This window comes from Canis lupus, chromosome 23 (genome assembly GCF_048164855.1).
Source record: "Canis lupus baileyi chromosome 23, mCanLup2.hap1, whole genome shotgun sequence".
NCBI classification, from domain to species: domain Eukaryota; kingdom Metazoa; phylum Chordata; class Mammalia; order Carnivora; family Canidae; genus Canis; species Canis lupus.
The window spans coordinates 8,154,593-8,173,303 of NC_132860.1; the positions used below are offsets into that span (position 1 = coordinate 8,154,593).

The window sequence follows — 18,711 nt, forward strand, 5'->3', positions numbered from 1 at the left end:
GAAACAATGACTGTTTAAGAAACAAAACAACACTTGGTCCCCAACCTTCTATGGGGAAGAAGTGGGCCGACCGTTTTGCAGCCACCAAGGAGAGACTCCCAACAAAGTGAAACCAAGAGCCATGGAAGACAATGCACCAGAGATCAACTTCCAGAGAACAAAGAAAATGCCCAATTCCTAAGATAAAAGACCCTTATAACATCTCCCCCATTAAATCCCCAAATTGTTATAATTATATATCTCCCATTCTTCCCCTTCCCAAAAAAAGTATTTATGTAAGTTATTCTAGCCCTGATCTAACATTATATACTGGGTATATGGGAAGCAAATAATTTGCCTTTTTTGTTCATGCATATCTGAAGCAAGAGGAGCCAAATGAATATCTGATATAAAGACCATCACAGGATCCTAGACTTTGACTCTGGTGCCATGACTGGACAGGACTTCTTTGTGGTCTCCCTAGGACAGGCAGCGGGGACAAGTATGTTTGGGAGCCAAAAGGATTCTGAACCAAATATCTGGGATGAGAAGGGAAGACTGTAATAAACTGTAGCATTGTTCACAAATATTTACTGCTGTTCCCAGGGGAAGGTCGCTTCCCTACTTGGTCATGGAACTTGCTTTGAGCAACAGTAATATGCTCCCAGGCAGAAGCTTTAAAAGTCAGCTCATGCTTTGTCATGCTCTCTTTTCCCTCTAAGCAGCAGTGCTCTACATAAAGGATGCTGTGTCAGCCTATTCCAGAAGCCCCATGAGTTCCACGAAGAACATGGAGAAGGAAACCAGTTCTAGCTGTTATTAGCCACAGCAAACCCCTGACTATACCACAAATTTCCTCCTCCTTAAAGGTTCCAGGCCAACATTCTTTCTACCCTGTCAACATGTGGCTCCTCACTCTTCTCAGCCCATGGGGGCTGAGTTCAGCCTCAAGTTCTAGAATCTGAACAACTGACCAGAACTATAGATTTAAAAAAAAGAAAAAAACAAAGAAAAAAGGCACCAGGCAAAGAAACCCAGTTTGAAGACTAATAATAACATTTTGCAAGAAGACAGAGTTCACAGCTTGAGGATATATTTGCAAGTTTGACACTATTATCCAACAAATAAGACCATGTAATTCATTTCATGGACCACCACGTTTCAGGTAGCTAATGGCTTTCTTTTTGGGGGAGGGGGGATTGGGTCATGTCAAGTGGGTATCAAGTGGGAGACTTTGAAATACGCAGGAAACCTCCCCATCAAAGTGGAACTTTAAATAGGATTCTCTTCTGCTATTTCTCAAGAAAGGTACTTACTTTAACCCTAGACCAGAGATTCTGAGCCCTGACTACCAATTAGGTTCCCCAGTGGATTTTTTTTATAAGTCTATCAAAGTCTAATGTGGGACCCCTATTAGATCAAATAAATCATAATCTCTATTTTTAAGTATAGTTGACATACAATGTTATATTAGTTTTGAATGTACAACTTAGTGATTCGACAGTTCTCCATGCTATGCTATGTTCACCGGAAGTGGAGTTACCATTTGTCACCATACAAAGTTATCACATATTATTGACTATATTCCCTATGCTGTACTTTTCATCCCATGACTTACTTATTTTGTAAGTGGATCATAATCTCTTAAAGGTTGATCCTCAGCATCACAATTTCTTAAAGTTTCCCAAGTGGTTCTAATATGAAACCAGGGCTGAGGACCACACTGCACCAGATAGAAAGTCCTTTGAGAGCAGGAGCTAAGACTGTCTTCTTCACAGCTGAATCTCTAGCACCTAGTCTTGTGCCTAGCACACTGCTGATGCTCAGTGAAAAAATTAAAAAAGAACACATCTATTAAATAAAGACCAATGACTGAGTAAATGAATCCTGACCCTTATCAGGCCATTCCATCCCCACGTTGATTTTTCCATATATGCTATACACACCATCTCATCTCTTAAAATTCTGAAAGTTTTTCTCCAGAACTATGCTGTCCAATATAGTCACCACTAACCATATATGGCACTTAACTTGAAAATGCTCAAAATTAAATAAAATTTAAAATTCAGTTTCTCAGTTACATAGCCATAATTTGGGTGCTCAATAGCCACATATGGCTTGTGGCTATGGCACTGGGCAGTGCAGATACAGAACATTTCCATCATCGCATAAAGTTCTACTGGACAATGCTATTCTGAAAGAACCAATTCCATTTTTTAAAGATTTTATTTATTTATTCATGAGAGATACAGAGAGGCAGAGACACAGGCAAAGGGAGAAGCGGGCTCCACGCAGGGAGCCTGAATCAGGACTGATCCCAGGACTCTGGCATCACCATCTGAGCCAAAAACAGACATTCAATCACTGAGCCACCCAGGTGCCCCTCCCAATTCCATTTTGAAGAGCTGCAAGTGACCTTGGTGATTTAATCCAGCCCTCTCCCTTGATAGAGAGTAATAAAATCTAATGGCAATGAACATAAGGACATAAACATGAATCCAAAAAACCAACCGCAAAGATCAAGAAGGGGGAACTGAGAGGTCAGCAGTTGTAAGTGAAAATAACAAACAAACAAATGCCTTGAGGTCTTGGCCGACAAGAAGTTACAGTGGAAGCACCGTGTTCAGCTCAAGACATCAAGCATCATTAGGAACACAGACAAACAGCCAGGTATTCAAACGAGAAAAAAAAACAATGCGGGAATTCAAAATGTTGTCCCACTGCTCAAGTAATCAAGCAAAAATGTTTAGCCTGAGGAAAGTAAGGATGGAAGAGAAGACCTTAGCTGCCTGCAAATCTCTGAGAAGCTCTCTCATGGGAAGGGAGTATAGACTTACTTAGTGGTCGCAGGTGCCTCGACCTGAGCAAATCTTTCTTGAGTGCCAGCTCTAAGTGCCAGGCATTGGCACTGTGCCGTGTACTGATTTAGAACAGAAAACAAGTAGAGACACAGAGTGATCTGATAGACTAAGAGACAGAGTTAAAGGAAACAAAAAGAACTGCATCATTTCAATTTACGGTGAGAACTCTGAAGGACCAAACACCAGGAAGTGGTGACTGATGACAAAACAGGGGACCCTCACAGGTAAGGAGGTAGGAGAAGGCCTCATTAAGAGAGTGACATTTAAGAGTAATAGCCAGGTATAGAAAGTACAGGAACAAGGCCTTCCAGGCCTTTTGCAAGGAGAAATGATGGCAAGGGTCAGGGAAACCCTTAGTGCGCTCATGGAACCAAAAGGTGGCCAATATGACTAGAGTGATTCAGGTGGGAGCAACAGAAGGGCATAGCATGAAGCCAAAATTTGTCTTCCTTTAAATTATTTCTGACAGAGTAGCCCAAAAATAATGTGAGCTGCCTCATGATATAGTGTTATCTCCATCATTGGAGGTAACCAACCACAGGACTGGACTAATGGTTTGTTGGACAATTAAGGATACCCTTAAAGAATCCTCTCTATGGAAAGGTACATATATTAAGAATTTAAGACCATGGGCAAGGAGGCATGCACAAAAATGCACACTGAAATACTGTTTGTCAGAAATCGGAACCAAGCCAAGGTTCCATCAATAGGCAAAGGGATGAATGCACTGAGGTGTTCTGCAGCAGTTCAAACTAATGAACTAGATCTTTATGTCCTCGAAAGGATAATGGTGAGTGACATAAGTTTCAAAAAGAAACATACTGCGTGATGCCAATTATATAATTTTTAACCACACAAAGTAGTAGTTACCATTCACTGAATGTTTACTAAGAGCCCAATAAATTCTAACACATTATATGAATCAACTCACTTAATCGAGAGAACAATCCTGTGAGATAGATGCTTTATTATCCCTGAATCACACATGGGGAAAAAAATAAGCTAAAGAGAAGTGAATGAACTTGCCCAAAATTACGCAGCTAGAAAGAGTCAGAGCTGGGATTTCAATCTAAGCAGTCTGGTCCCAAGGCTCTACATTGGGCCACGATACATGCCCTCCCTATTATATTTCTTGTATATGGACACATAAATGTGGTTGTACACACACAGGTGCACACACATCCACACATACTGCGTATTCAGCAACTCTGTAAGGACGGCCTTCAGGGAGGCTGAGAGAAGAAAGGAACTGCAAGGAGAACATAGAGACTTGAACTTATTCTGTAATTGTTTATAAGACTGTAAGCAAATATGACAAAATGTTAGCATTTGCTGATTCTGGGGGACAGTGACAGCATTGCTGCTTAAGTTATCCTTTGGGCTTATACGTATTTTTCTTTTGTTTTGTGGAATAACTCCTTGTCAAATTTAAAAAATTGTATGACTTTAAAGACTGAAGGCTCAGAGAAGTTAATAGACCCAGCAGTCAAGTGAAAGAGCCATCCTAGAACCTGTTTCCCCAAGCACATGGTCCTATTTCTACTCTGCAACGCCGTCCTGCCAGGCATTATGTCCGCCTTATTTTTTAACACGATGTAAAAGCAGGAGGACTGAGCCAGCCCAGCGCATCAGTACATCTTGGCTTCACTTCATGCACTGGCTGCATCCATGAAAAGTTGTATTTAAATAAAATATTTGCATATCAAATCTTGTTTTTCCACTGATTTACATTCTAATTTTGGAGTTGTGTTCCCACACTAAAGAATTTAGTCCCAATATGTTAAAATAAATTCCAATTAGGAATCACAGCATTCATCAAAGAGCACTGCAATCAATGCTCATCTAATTCTCCCACAATGCTCTCTCAAGAAAACCCTGGTCAAGAGGCCACAGAGACTACATTTTAAACAGACACATATTAAAGTACAGCCTCATGGTTAATTCTGATTTTCGTGCATGTTTTCTATGGGCTTCCAAACAGATTACCAGGTATTCATCAGCAGGTATTCAGCAGGCCCCTCCAAATGAAAGAATCATAACATTCTATTAATGGAATTCACCAACTGATAACACAACCATCTGCCCCAGTTGATTTACAATACCTGCCAAGAGATATTTTGGCAGATGTCCTTTGGTTTCTCTTAAGAGAAGCTGTATCTTTATCACATTGCACTTATTTATTCATTCCTGCTCTCATGCATTAGGGGAAAAAAAGCAGGAGGTGGAGTGGGGCTGAGACACAGACTCTGCAGGTGTAGACTCCCGAGTTCAAATCCTATGTCTGTCACTATTGATAATATGAGTTCCTAGAACTTTCTAGATCTTGTTTCTTTATCTGTATGATAGATATGAAAAATAGTACAACAGTATGAGTGCTGGAAGAAGGATTAAAAAGAAACTTTAGGAGTTGATGGGCAGCCCGGGTGGCTCAGTGGTTTAGCGCCGCCTTCAGCCCAGGGCGTGATCCTGGAGACCCGGGATGGAGTTCCCTGTCGGGCTCCCTGCATGGAGCCTGCTTCTCCCTCTGCCTGTGTCTCTGCCTCTCTCTCTCTCTCTCTCTCTCTCTCTCTCTCTCTCTCTCTTTATCTCTCATGAATAAATAAATAAAATCTTGAAAAAAAAAAACTTTAGAAGTTGAGATAATCCTCCTTTAAAAAAAAATCCAGTTCAGATAACAGTTATCCATCCTCATTAGGAATTAAGTACAGTAGGTAACTGCAAATACTCTTTGGAAGAAAGTAAAACAGAAATAGTTTCCTGAATTTAAATGCATAAATTGAGGGCACCTGGGTGGCTCAGTCAGTTAAGCATCTGCCTTCAGCTCACGTCAGCTCACGTCATGATCCCAAAGTCCTAGGATCAAGTCGCAAAGGCTAGTTGTCCCTCTCCCTCGTCCTCTACCCCTCCCCCCGGCTTCATGCTCTCAGTCTCTCTCAAATAAAAAAATAAAATCTTTTTTAAAATGCATAAATTGTTTAAAGTTATCTGAACTTAAAAAAATAAAGATATCTGAACTTACTTTATACTTATTTGCTTATTGTCTGTTTCCCTGTAAGAGCCAGACTTTGATTGGCTTACTGCTATATTCCTTATACTTGAAAGTGCCTAGCACATAGTAGTAGGGACCTGCTAAATATTTAACGAAAAAATGTATACTTGCTGAACTCTTACTAATAATAATAAGTGATGTTTAATTTTCTATTGCTTACAATGAATTTATATTATTTAAATTAACCCTTAAAAATACCTTCTATTGTAGACATTCCCACTATTACCCAATGTCCTGAGAGGAAAAACATTCCAAGAGGTAAAGTAATTTACCCAAGGTCAGTACGTTAGTATGGAATTGGTACATATACATAATAGTTTCTAAAAGAATTATTCTCTTTTTACATTCTCTGCTGTTTCTCTCCACCTCTGCTCTCCTCAATGTATTATTTGATGGGAAAGGGGGCATGACTGAGAAAATAGGTTTTAGCGCAGATGTTAGAAATGTGCATACTTGGGAAATTATTTTCTCTACAATATACATTTAGTCACACAGCCAGTGAATGATTTTCCAGAATATGCAGTGCAGGTGTTAATTTTCCCAGAGAGGAACTTCAAAACTCACCCCACTCCCACAGCTTGCTTGAGTTTTATTTTGGCAAGAGCAAAAAAAATACCTATATTTGGGAGATGCTGGTATGTGAATTGACTCACTCCACTAACTGATTAAATGCAAAGTTCTACTAAATCACTCCACTCAAAGTGAGGTTGACTTGTAAATGCTCCCAGAGGTAATTAGTGACTAGGCGCATCCAATCAACAGAAAAAACAATTCAGACTTGGGCAATAGTGGGTGGCAGGAAATGTGGAAGATCAACATTAAACAAACCCTTTGGGTAACTCCATCTTGCTCAGATTTTCTAAGCATTCAGAGCTATAACTCAAGCTTCAAGTACTGTTTCGTGAAAATGATTACACAAGAGCAGTGTTCCTATGACCTAGAAACTATATATTTAATTCTTGTCCATTTCTCAGGGGCTGCTTCAGGTGCCACCTCCTCTAAGAAGCCTTCCCTGAGTCATCCAGTGAGAACTTTTCCTTCAACATACTCGGGACTTTATAATACACGACAAAGCCAGTTCTCTTCCCCTCTACGTCAGAGTGTCTAAGGGCATTCTGTGTTTACCCTTCTAGGCTATAACCTCACTGGGGTCAAGATCTTTGCCTTATTCATCTGTGTCTCCCACAACTTTTAGCATAAATTCTAGAATGCCATAGGTACCGGAAGCCTCAATCTTCCTGAAGTATCCCACATTAGCCTTTGTTCTATTTTGTCACGTAAAACATGCTACTTGAAAGATACTATTATTTTTTTCCTTTAGAAACTTCTAAAATAGAACTCCTGAAAGGTAGCATTTTACTGGCATAAGGGGAAAAAAAGCAACACATTAAAGAATCTGTGCTCATGCATATTCTAATTCACTTTTATAAATGAGACACCAATGGACAGATACATCCTCCCAACTACTTAACACCAAGACACTGTCAATCAGGGAGAAGTACAGTTCCAAACCCTCAGATCTTCCCTGAGTCCCTTTCAAGGCAATGCAGAGATTTTCCAAAATGATTTTTGAAAATCTAAAGCTGGTATTTAGGATGCTTTTCAGCTTAGACAAGATCTATGCCAGTCTCACATCGCCATTCATTCTCTCTGCCCCAGCCCCAGCTCCTAATAAAATATAATTTGTTTCAAGTAAGAAGTGAATAAAAATCTTACTTGTTCAATTCTCTGTACTATACAAGGAGAGCAGTGACAAAGACAACCTTAAAAGGCTGGCTAGCTCCAAAATAAAACCTATCAGGCTTTGGAGTTGGTAGTCCAGGAGTGTTTCCACTTAAGTAAGCTTTCTACTTAAATTCATCGATATTATTAATAGGCTAGCATTGAAATGAAGGTCTTCACTCCTTTAACATACATCGACTCAGAACTGGACTTAGGATAGTAAAATAGGAGAAGGAATAAAAACAAATGAAGGAAAGAATAATGATTTTTTTTTTACCCTTTACGCTTTTTAGAGTACCTTTTCATGCACTGTCATTTAATTCTTATGCCCAGTCTGTGCATTCTTCCCATTTCCAGATGAGGAATCTGACACTTGAGAACATTAAGTGGCATATCCACTGGCACCCCTAAGTGCTCCCTCAAGGTAATTTCATTTACTTATTGATAAAATGGGGCAAAGTACTTACCTTAGGTGGTTGTAGGGAAGATGATATAACTATATTACATTTAAAGTCTTGAACCTTAATTTTCACCCCCATCCCCAATCCTCTGCTTTTCCCACCATCCCATCTACCTCTACAGGTTGAAATATGACACTAATAACACACAAGACAGATCATACACATAGGGGAAGAAGGCCAAAGTTATACCCTATTATTTAAAAATGTATGAACTCACATCTAATGCAAGTTCACCATGTACTGAATACAGGTATGGCACTTTATATATAATTTACTTCATCCTCACTACAACCAAATATAGCAGATACTACTGTTGTATCAATGAGTAAATGGAAGTACCCTGAGACAGTGAGCTTAAGTACCTTGCTAGTTGCTATCATGTATTAATACTGAAAGATAGGCTTTTGTAGCTTGCCCATATTAAATGCAGTATGGTAAAACAGTAAAATCTCAGAGCCTCCCTAGACCTGCACAGTTCAATAGAGGAACTCCTAGCCACATACAGCAATTGAGCACTTGAAATGGCTAGTGTGGGCGAGGAAATAAATTTTTAATTTTTAATTCTAATTAATCTGAATTGAAATTTAAAATGAATATTCAATGAAACAGCAGTTTTTAAGACACTGGATATCAGTCACTGAAGGGCAGCAATCCTTGAGAAACAGAAAACAGGGGCAGCCTGGGTGGCTCAGTGGTTTAGTGCCACCTTCGGTCCAGGGCCTGATCCTGGAGACCGGGGATTGAGTCCCATGTCAGGCTTCCTGCATGAAGCCTGCTTCTCCCTCTGCCTGTGTCTCTGCCTCTCTCTCTCTGTGTGTCTCTCGTGAATGAATAAATAAAATCTTAAAAAAAGAGAGAGAAATGGAAAACAATAGAAAGGAGCCCTACAATTACCCAAGCTACTGCTCTAAAAGAGAGGTCCCAATCTATGTCAGAGGAAGAACTCAGGCAGAGCCCAGCAACTTCCCTGGGCTAGATGAGGAAGCAGAGAGTGAGGGGGAGACCAAGGCACTTAGATTTCACAGGTAAGTATACATGAGAGGAGGCAACAGCAGAGAGAAAAACATACAGATCTCTCTCAAGATCAGTACCCAGTGAATTACAGGCATATGAGAAAACTACCCAAAATCAAAGAACCAACACCCAAAAGGTAACAGTGCTCAACATACATACAGTTCTGAGAATACTACCTATTCCCCACTTAAGCTGAAATCTCTCACATTTCATAGGGAATTGGGTAGAGCACACCAAAGGTCTTGCCTCAGTGATGGGAAATAATTAGCTTTACTCTAGCTATTAGCACTAGCACTGCTTTGGGCTAAGAAACCTTAAATGTAGGATCCAAAGAGATCAAATGGTTTCCCAGTAATTTAACTGTGTCCTAGAAAAATACCATGAATATTTATAAGAATACAAAAATAGCCAGCACTAAACAAGGTAAAATGACAATGTCTGGCATTCAATCAAAAATTACCAGGTATGTAACAAAGTAGTGAAGAGGAGAAAAATTAATCAAAATTAACCCAGCACTGATACAAATACTAGAATTAGTGGTCAAGGACATTAAAACAATTATTGTGGGACATCTGGGTGGCTCAGCAGTTGGGCGGTTGCCTTTGTCTCAGGTCATGATCCCGGGATCTGGGATTAAGTACTGCATCGGGCTCCTGTGGGAAGCCTGCTTCTCGCTCTGCCTGTGGTGCACTCTCTCTCCATCTCTCGTGAATTAATGAATAAATCTTTAAAAAAATAAAAAATAAAAAAATAAAACAAGTATTGTAACTGTGTTCCATCTATTCAAAGAGTTAAATGGAGACATGGAATATTTTTTAAAGAGTCAAAACTAAATTTACAGAGATAAAAACATAATAAGTGAGATTTTGTAAAAAAAAAAAATACTAAATGATACTAATAGCAGACACTACAGAAGAAAGGTTCAGTGAACTTGAAAGTATGGCAATAGAAACTATCAAAAATAATACAGAGATAAAAGTGAACTATAATTTTTGAAATGAACAGAGTATCAGTAAACTGTGGAACAACTTTAAGCTGCCTAACATACACGTAATTGGAATCCCTAAAGAAGAGAGATGGGGCAGGAAAAATATTTAAAGACATAATGGCCAATTTTTTTTTCAAATTTGATGAAGTGCAAGAGAGCTCACACAGAAAAAAAAAAAAAAAAAAACAGAAAAAAAAACATAAAGAACACCACACTGAAGTACATCATAACCAAATTGCTCAAAATCAATGACAAAGTGAGTTTTAAAATCAGAAGAAAGAAAATTACCTACAAAGGAACAAAGACAGAGTGACATAGATTCCTGGTTGGAAACAATGCAAGTGAGAAGACAGTGAATCAATATCTTTAAAGTACTGAAAGAAAAAGAATGGTCAACCCAGTATTCTACACCCAGCAAAAATATCATTCAAAAATGAAAACAAAATACTTTTTCAGACATACAAAATCCAAAAGAATTTATCACTTGTACTATAAGAAATGTTAAAGGAGGGGACGCCTGGGTGCCTCAGTGGTTGAGCATCTGCCTTTGGCTCAGGTCGTGATCTCGGGGTCCCAGGATCAAGTCCCACATCAGGCTTCCTGCATGGAGCCTGTGCCTCTGCCATTCTCTCTGTATGTCTCTCATGAATAAACAAATAAAATCTTTAAAAAAAAATGTTAAAGGAAGTCCCTCAGACAGGATGAAAACAATACCAGATGGAAATAAGAATCCACACAAGGGACTAAAAAACATAGAAAATAGTAATTACATGGTTAAATATGTGATTGATTTTCTTGTTATCCAAATCTGTTCAAAAGATAACTAATTAAATAAAAAAAAAAAACAATTCCATATGGGAAGTAAAATGTGTGACGACCGATCAATGACCAGGAGAAAAGAAGTAAACTATGGAAATGTTCTTATAATATACATGACATTGTATATCTCACTGAAAGGTAGACTGTAATAATTAATGATGTATACTAGAAAGTCTAAAGCAACCACTAAAACAATGAAACAGAGTTATAGCTAATAAGCCAGCAAAGGAAATTAAATGGAATAATCTTTAAAACTTCAATTAATCCAAAAGAAGCCAAAAAGTGGGGGGAAATGGAAGAAAAAAATACATGGGAAAGTAGAAAACAAATAGCAAACAGATATACTTAAATATAAACATGTCAATAATGACATTAAATATAAATGGTCTAAATACCTGTAAAGACTCGAGAAGGAACACAGCTCTGCTGACACCTTGATTTTAGCCCCCTAAAATTCATTTTTGACTTCTTATCTCCAAAACTATAAGCTAATAAATTTGTCTTGTTTCAAGCTACTAAATTTATGGCAATCTGTTACAGCAACAACTGTGGCAGTGATGGCACCAGGAAGTGGGATGCTACTGTAACAAATAACTAAAACTGCAGAAGTGGTTCTGGCACTGAATAATGAGCAGAGGCTAAAAAAATTGAGGGGAGCACAGAGAAACCCTAGATTGCCATGAACAGACCAGGATGGAAATATGAATGTTAAAGACTCTGCAGAGAAAAAATCTATATTATTGTAGGGAGTACTTAAATCACCGTGAACAGACCATTAGAAACATGAACATTAAAAATGCTGCTGATGGGCAGCCCCAGGGGCTTAGCGGTTTAGCGCCGCCTTCAGCCCAGAGTGTGATCCTAGAGACTTGGGATCGAGTCCCACGTCGGGCTCCCTGCATGGAGCCTGCTTCTCCCTCTGCCCGTGTCTCTAACTCTCTCTTTCTCTCTCTCTTTGTGTGTCTCTAATAAATAAATTTTAAATCTTATAAATAAATAAATAAATAAATAAATAAATAAATAAATAAATAAATAGCTGCTGGTTGGGGCACCTGGGGGGCTCAGCAGTTGAGCGTCTGCCTTCGGCTCAGGGCGTGATCCCAGGGTTCTGGGATCAAGTCCCACATTGGGCTCCCCACAGGGAGCCTGCTTCTCCCTCTACCTGTGTCTCTGCCTCTCTCTCTGTGTCTCTTATAAATAAATAAATAAATAAAATTTCTTTTAAAAAAATGCTTCTGGTAAGGGCTAAAAAGGAAATGGAACCGGAAGACACAGGGTCCTTGTTACGTGGAAGCAGAAAGCTTAGCTGACTTGTGTCCTAGAGTAATACGGAAAGCAAAACTTGTAACAGATGAACTTGGACATTTAAGAGATTTCCAAGCCCAAGTGTTGAAGGCATAGTCGGTTTCTCCTTGCTGCTTAGAGCAAAAGATGAGAGGAAAGAGAGAGATGGTTGGGAAGATGAGCTGACAAGCAAAGAAACTAGGCCCTGAGGAATGGAAGAAGTCTCAGCCTACTGGGACCACAAAAGACAAAAATCATTAGGAGACTCTCTGTCAGGAAATTCTGCTCTGGGGTAAAAACCACAGGTGTAGCTGAACAACTTTTTGCTAGTAGCTCTGAAGGATCAAAAGTTCAATAGATTCAATCACACAGAGGGATCTTTGAGGAGATCAGGTATGTGACTCATGGATGCCACCGGCCATGTCCGCGAGGTGAGGCACCGAGACAGGGCTATCTCAGGAAGATAGGAGGCAGAGCCTCTTGTCCAATGGACAGGAGACCCTAAAGGTTCCTGAAAATGTTATACGAGCAGAAACACTGCCGACTTGGCCTGAAAGAGGATGAAATGAGGAAAAGTGACAGACTTTCAAAACTCTACAGGCGGCAACAGGCTGGTAAAACTACTTGACCGCAAACACACACTACTCTGCCAGAAAAAGGAAGAATTACTCGAAGGTATGGGTCGTGGGCCCAGAAGGCAGAGCCAAGGACCACAGGGCACTTTTCCCAGACCCTGAAACTCAGTGAGTTTGCCCTGCTGGATTTCAAAATGTCCTGGGATTGGCAGCCCCTTTCATCTTCCTATTTCCTTTCTATTAACAGGACTGTCGATCACAGGCATCCTACACCTGCCTCTCCATTGTATTTGGGAAGCAGATGACCTGTTTCCTACTTGCCACGGATCCATAGATGGAGAGTTTTGCCCCAAATGTATGATACTCAGAGTCACAGTCATACCTGATTTAGATTATTTAGATAATCAAATTTGGAATTTTTCAGATGATGAGACTGGATAAGATTTTGGCCTTTGAGCTGATGCCGTAATGGGTTGAGACTTTGGGAGAATATTGAGACAACGTAAATGTATCTTGCGTGTGGGACAGACATGAATCTTGGGGGGGGGTTTTGTTTTGTTTTTAAAGATTTACTTACTTATTTATTTATTCATGAGAGACACAGAGAAGCAGAGACATAGATAGAGGGAAAAGCAGGCTCCCCACAGGGAGCCCGATGCGGGACTTGATCCCCTGACCGGAGATCATGCCCTGAGCCCAAGGCAGATACCCAACCACTGAGCCACCCGGGCATCCCTAGACATGAATCTTTGGCAACTAAAAGGTGTGTGGTGTGGTAAGCAAAGTAAAGGCTCCCCAAAGATGTCTGTGTCCTAATTGCCAGAACTTGTAAATATGTTACCTTACATGGCAAAAGGGATTTTAGCGTGTGATTAAATTACAGATCTTGAGGTGGAAGGATTATGCTGGATTACCCGGGTAGGCCCAATGTAATCACAAGGGTTCTTAAGGGAAAGTCCTCCTCTGTCAACCTTTCATAATGAAGTTACTCCTACCATTAAAGAAGCTGAAAATCACTCCCCCTGGCTGGAGCCTGCTAGACAACCCAGAGGTAGTTGCCAAAGCAAAGGACACACAAACTAACAGAGTTCTTGCCAAAGGGACACCTGGGTGGCTCAGCAGTGGAGGGTCTCCCTTCAGCTCGGGCATGATATGGGTCCAGGGATCGAGTCCCACATCGGGCTCCCCACAGGGAGCCTGCTTCTCCCTCTGCCTGTGTCTCTGCCTCTCTCTCTGTGTCTCTCATGATAAATAAATAAATAAAATCTTAAAAAAAAAAAAAAAGAAAAGAAGTCTTACCAAAGAAGCTCACGCTCGTGGATTAACAAGTGACTGAATAGTAGTAAAGCAGGCAACAAGACTTTCATGGAGCACATCAGACAGAGGAAATTTTAATTCAATTCAACATGTGCATTTGTCACCTACTACATGGCATGCATGGTACTTGGTTCTAGGGATGTAGGGATGTATCTAAACAGAGATGACTTCTGCCTTCATGAAGCATGACCTCTCAACAGGAACTGAGCAGACCTCATACAAGGCAAAAAAAAAAAAAAAAAAAAAGGCAATTCCATCTGGATTCTCTTAACCCTGCCCAGAGCTTAGGAACCTCACCAATGCCTTTGTAAGAGTAAATGGAAATTAACACACCCATGCTGTGGTTAGATATCATCATATAATTCCTGTAGATTTATTCTATACCATTAACAAGGCCTAAGTTCTATCTCTCTAGTAAATATGTGAATCTCATCTCTTAATATTGGTCCAGCCATTCTAAAATAATCCTTTTGCTGTCTTCACAAAAGGCTGAGTTACAAGAACGCTGCCAGAAGTTTCCACAGAAGAGTACCCAAACTGCCTGGTGGTCATACCTCATCAGGACACTCCCCTGCAGCAACCTCTGCCAAGGCCCCTGCTGCACTGAGAATGAAGTACGACCACGAACCGGGGGCTACAAATGGGGTAAGAGTTAAATTCGTTAACTAGCATACATGGCCTCCCACCTATGGGAATGGAGACTGGCCATACATCATCAGTGACTCTAAACCCCTGATATCAGCTAGGTATCAGCTCCACCTACGGGGCCCAATGCAACCCAGCCCCTGCCTGCCTCTCCAGCCCCTCACCACCCTTTCGCTGCACCAGACACCTTTCGATTGGCTTCTGCCTTAGACCTTCATTCATAGTCTCTTCCTTGCCCAGAGTGTTCAGAACTCCCACCCTCCCCTACACCAGGCTTTCTATTCATTTTTCAAGTCTCGGCTGACACATCAATTTTCAGGGTAACCTTTACCTGACGCTCCACCCCGGTGAAATCAGATCGCCCTCTACTACTCTTTATGGCAGCCCACACATCCCCTTCATAGTAAGGACAGCAATCGTGACCCAATCATTCCTTGTGTAATGACTTTCTCTCATCACAGTTTAGAACGGGCTGCACCTATCTTGTTTACTCTTACAGGGAATCCTACTGTGAGCATGTTGCGTGGTACACAGCACAAGTCCCATATTCACAGCTAGTACTTACTGAGGATCTACTTCATGTATCAGACACGGTTTTAACCACTTCATTGGATTAACTCCTCTAATCCCTATAACGGCCCCATGAAGCAGGTACTAGTATTCTAGATGAGGACACAGGCACAGTTAGGCTAAGGGACTGCCCAAAGTCTCAAAGCCAGTAAGTGGTAGTGTTGGAATTTGACCTCAGGCAGCTGAGCTTTTAAGAAGCACGCTACAAGGGATCCCTGAGTGGCTCAGCAGCTTAGCACCTGCCTTCAGCCCAGGGTATGATCCCGGAGTCCCGGGATCGAGTCCCACATCGGGCTCCCTGCATGGAGCCTGCTTCTCCCTCTGCCTGTGTCTCTGCCTCTCTCTCTGTGTGTCCCTCACGAATACATAAATAAAATCTTTAAAAAAAAAAAAAAAAGCACACTACACTCCCTTGATTATTTGAGAACCAAGTAAGCTACACTGCAGCCACAAAATACCCTCTGTGCTCATGTTAAATAGGAGAGATAAATATGTGAAAAAGAATAGGTGTAAAAAAAAAAAGAATAGATGTAGCTATAGTGCAGGTATATAGATAATAGATAATAGTTGAAGACATGTCCTATAAAAATAATATGGCTGGCCAATAGCTTCCAAGAGCTTTGCAACTTCACTGAACTTTAGATCCCCACCAAAACACCCAAGGAAATATTTCATCGCCAAACCAAATATTTCACAACCATGCCTCTAGTGCCCCCCTCCCACCCTCAGAACACCCCTCAATTATCTGAACACTCTTGATATTTCTGAACATACCTTATGACAGTGACACAAGAGAAATAATGGAGACGATCCTCTGACAAACACACACCACATGAACACTCCCCAGACAGATCCTCCTCCCCAAGTTCCGCCTCCATGCAAAGGAGGAAGTGCCTTACCTTGAAACACGTATGCTTTGCTGGCATTGTGCAGTCCAGACACTTGAGTGACTCCAAGGGAGATGTTCACGAGGTCGAGCTCAGTGATAATATCCATCTGCAGGTCAGGGTCCGTCCCAAAGCCCACCACTGGAAAGAAACAAACAGCTGTCTTGGCTTCAAACACAGACTGCAAGCAGCAATACCGAACAGAAATTATTAAGGCCAGGAGTAGCAGGGAATGCAAGGAAGCCAGTAATGAGTCCGTGGAGATGCTACCGTCTGCATTGGAAACGGAGAACAACTCTTTGCTCCACGGCCCCAGTGATATTGTAGGTTCTCTGTCCCCTCCCTCACCCTCACTCCCCACTCATTATGGATTGATGATCCCTTATCCAAAACCCTCAAGGCCAAACGTGTTGCAGATTCAGAACGTATCACATGTTGGAGAGGTAATATGCCCTCTACATTACATTTTAGGTAACACCCTAAAGGACGTCTGAATCAGTACTCCACAATCAAATACAGTATTTCTGATGCAAGAAGGGTGATGCTGTCCTCTAGCTGGCTAAACAAAGACTACACACAGCCTCAGGTCAGTTGAGGTTAAGTTTCACCAGGAAATGAGTCCAACTCAGGGTAGCTTTTGCCATCACTGTGAGTTATGAAGAAACTTTGGGCTTCTGAGCTTTTTCAGATCTGGGCACTGTGGATCAGGACAGTGGCCCGGATCCCACCTCTTCCACCTGACGCAGTTGCAAAACCTGACACCACCATCACCAGTAAGCACCTCTTCATCAGACTCAACCACTGTGATACAGGGGAGGGCAACCCAGAGGGCTCCTGTCCCTGCTGGAGCAGGGTGGCCGAGGGCTAGCCAAGAAAAGGGAAACGACAGATGTATATTCCATCCAAGGGGATTCCTGAACAGAAAGTTAAATTCCCTGACAACCTGGCTGGAGAGCCTGGGCTTAGATGGCCCTATGTAAAAAAAGCAAATGCCTAAGCCTGTCTGTCCCCCAGGAGACAATCTGTGCAGTGACACACTCATGATTGCAAAGGGACTCCCACCGATATGTACTAATAAGGCTAGAGATCACCGTAAGGGACAGTGGGTAAGCCATTCATAAAGGCAGCTGCCATCCACACCGAACATCTCAGTAGCGCGATTCTGATTGCACAGTTGGAAATGTTTTACTCAGCAACAGCTGTCAACCTCTGGCGGATGGTAATGCAGTCGCCGAGGCACGATCTGGAAACCCAACTTGTCCCAGAGACACTGAGTGAATGTTCATCAGGGCATCGGGAGCTATTACAACCTCACCTGTCCCCCCACCTTCCCCCGTTACCCCACAGGTGTGGGGAAGGAAATCTCCCCTCTCCCTACTCTTTTGCTGTGAGGAAAACCGGAGCTGCTATAGCAACAGAAGTTGGGGCCAGGACGGCTCCTTGGAGCTGTCACCTGTCATCACCAAGGCAAAGGGTTAAGCTGAAGGCGCAGTGCAAGAGTTGCATTCTTGGTTTCTGTCAGGGTTTCTCCTTGTCTTCTGACCTAAAGGCTCCGCTCCCCCCTTCCCAATGCAGCCAGCTATGAGACCAGTTTACTCAAGGACAAGTCTTCCTTCCATTCGTTCTGCATTCATTCATTCCCGCGGTACCTCTTCAACAGGTATTACTGAGTGCTTACAGTGTAGCACACATTGCTGGCCCTGGAGATGTCCTCGTAGAGCATGCATCATGCCTGGGGTACAGTGAAGAGAAGGTAAAAAAATAAATAAGTAGATAAGAGAATTTGAGATGGCAATAAATTCTATGCAGAAAATAAAACAGAGTAATGGAATACAGAGCAACGTGGGGGGGCGGGGGCTTTAGAAAGGACAGTCCGGAAAGGTCCCTTTGAGCTGAAAGCTGAATGCCCTCAGGGGCTGGCAGTGGCAAGATGGGGGGAGTGGTCTGGAAGGGGAGGGACAGCTTTCCCAGGATAGAGAATAGCACGCTGTAAGCCAGGAACAGACTCAGCATGTTCAGCATGTCCGGGGAACAGAGAAAAGGCTAGTGTGGCTGGCACAGAATGGGCCGGAGCGAGGGCTAGAAAATGAGGCCGTAGAGGACCCTGCCTTTTGAACCACAGCGAGGAGATGGGTATTATTCTAATTGCAATAGGAAATCGCTGGAGGGCTTCAGGTGTGTGCGGAAGAGGAAGGGGAGGAGGCCATGCCCCTACCTTACGTGGTGATCTCACTGCTCATCCCTCACACACACTCTATTCACATCGAACACCTACTCTGTGCAAGGAAGGACTGAGCCAATGGCTGTTTATCAGCCCGAGGCAGGGCACCAGGAGCCTCTGGCAGAGACTGGTGATGTTTTTCTCCGAGTGAGCTCAGATATCAGCAGTTCTGTGATCACCTTGAAAAGGCAGGAAAAGAACTAATATTTCAGTTTGATCTACAGTGTTGTACACCTATATGGCAGAAATTAAATCATGAGTGATCTCAGAGGACCTCCGGGCTGGTCTTTCTCCGGCTAGGAATTCGGAAAGTGACCTG

The 18,711-nt window shown here is 41.9% G+C and overlaps 1 protein-coding gene across 2 annotated transcripts in view; it reads right to left on the reverse strand.

Moving 5' to 3' along the window:
- NELL1 (neural EGFL like 1) overlaps positions 1 to 18,711 on the reverse strand; it is an 817,686-nt gene that overhangs the window by 793,109 nt on the left and 5,866 nt on the right. For both annotated transcript variants that reach the window (XM_072793772.1, XM_072793771.1), the window contains exon 2: positions 16,184 to 16,312. In XM_072793772.1, the coding sequence (XP_072649873.1) occupies positions 16,184 to 16,312 (129 nt within the window). The remainder of the gene's footprint in view (positions 1 to 16,183; positions 16,313 to 18,711) is intronic.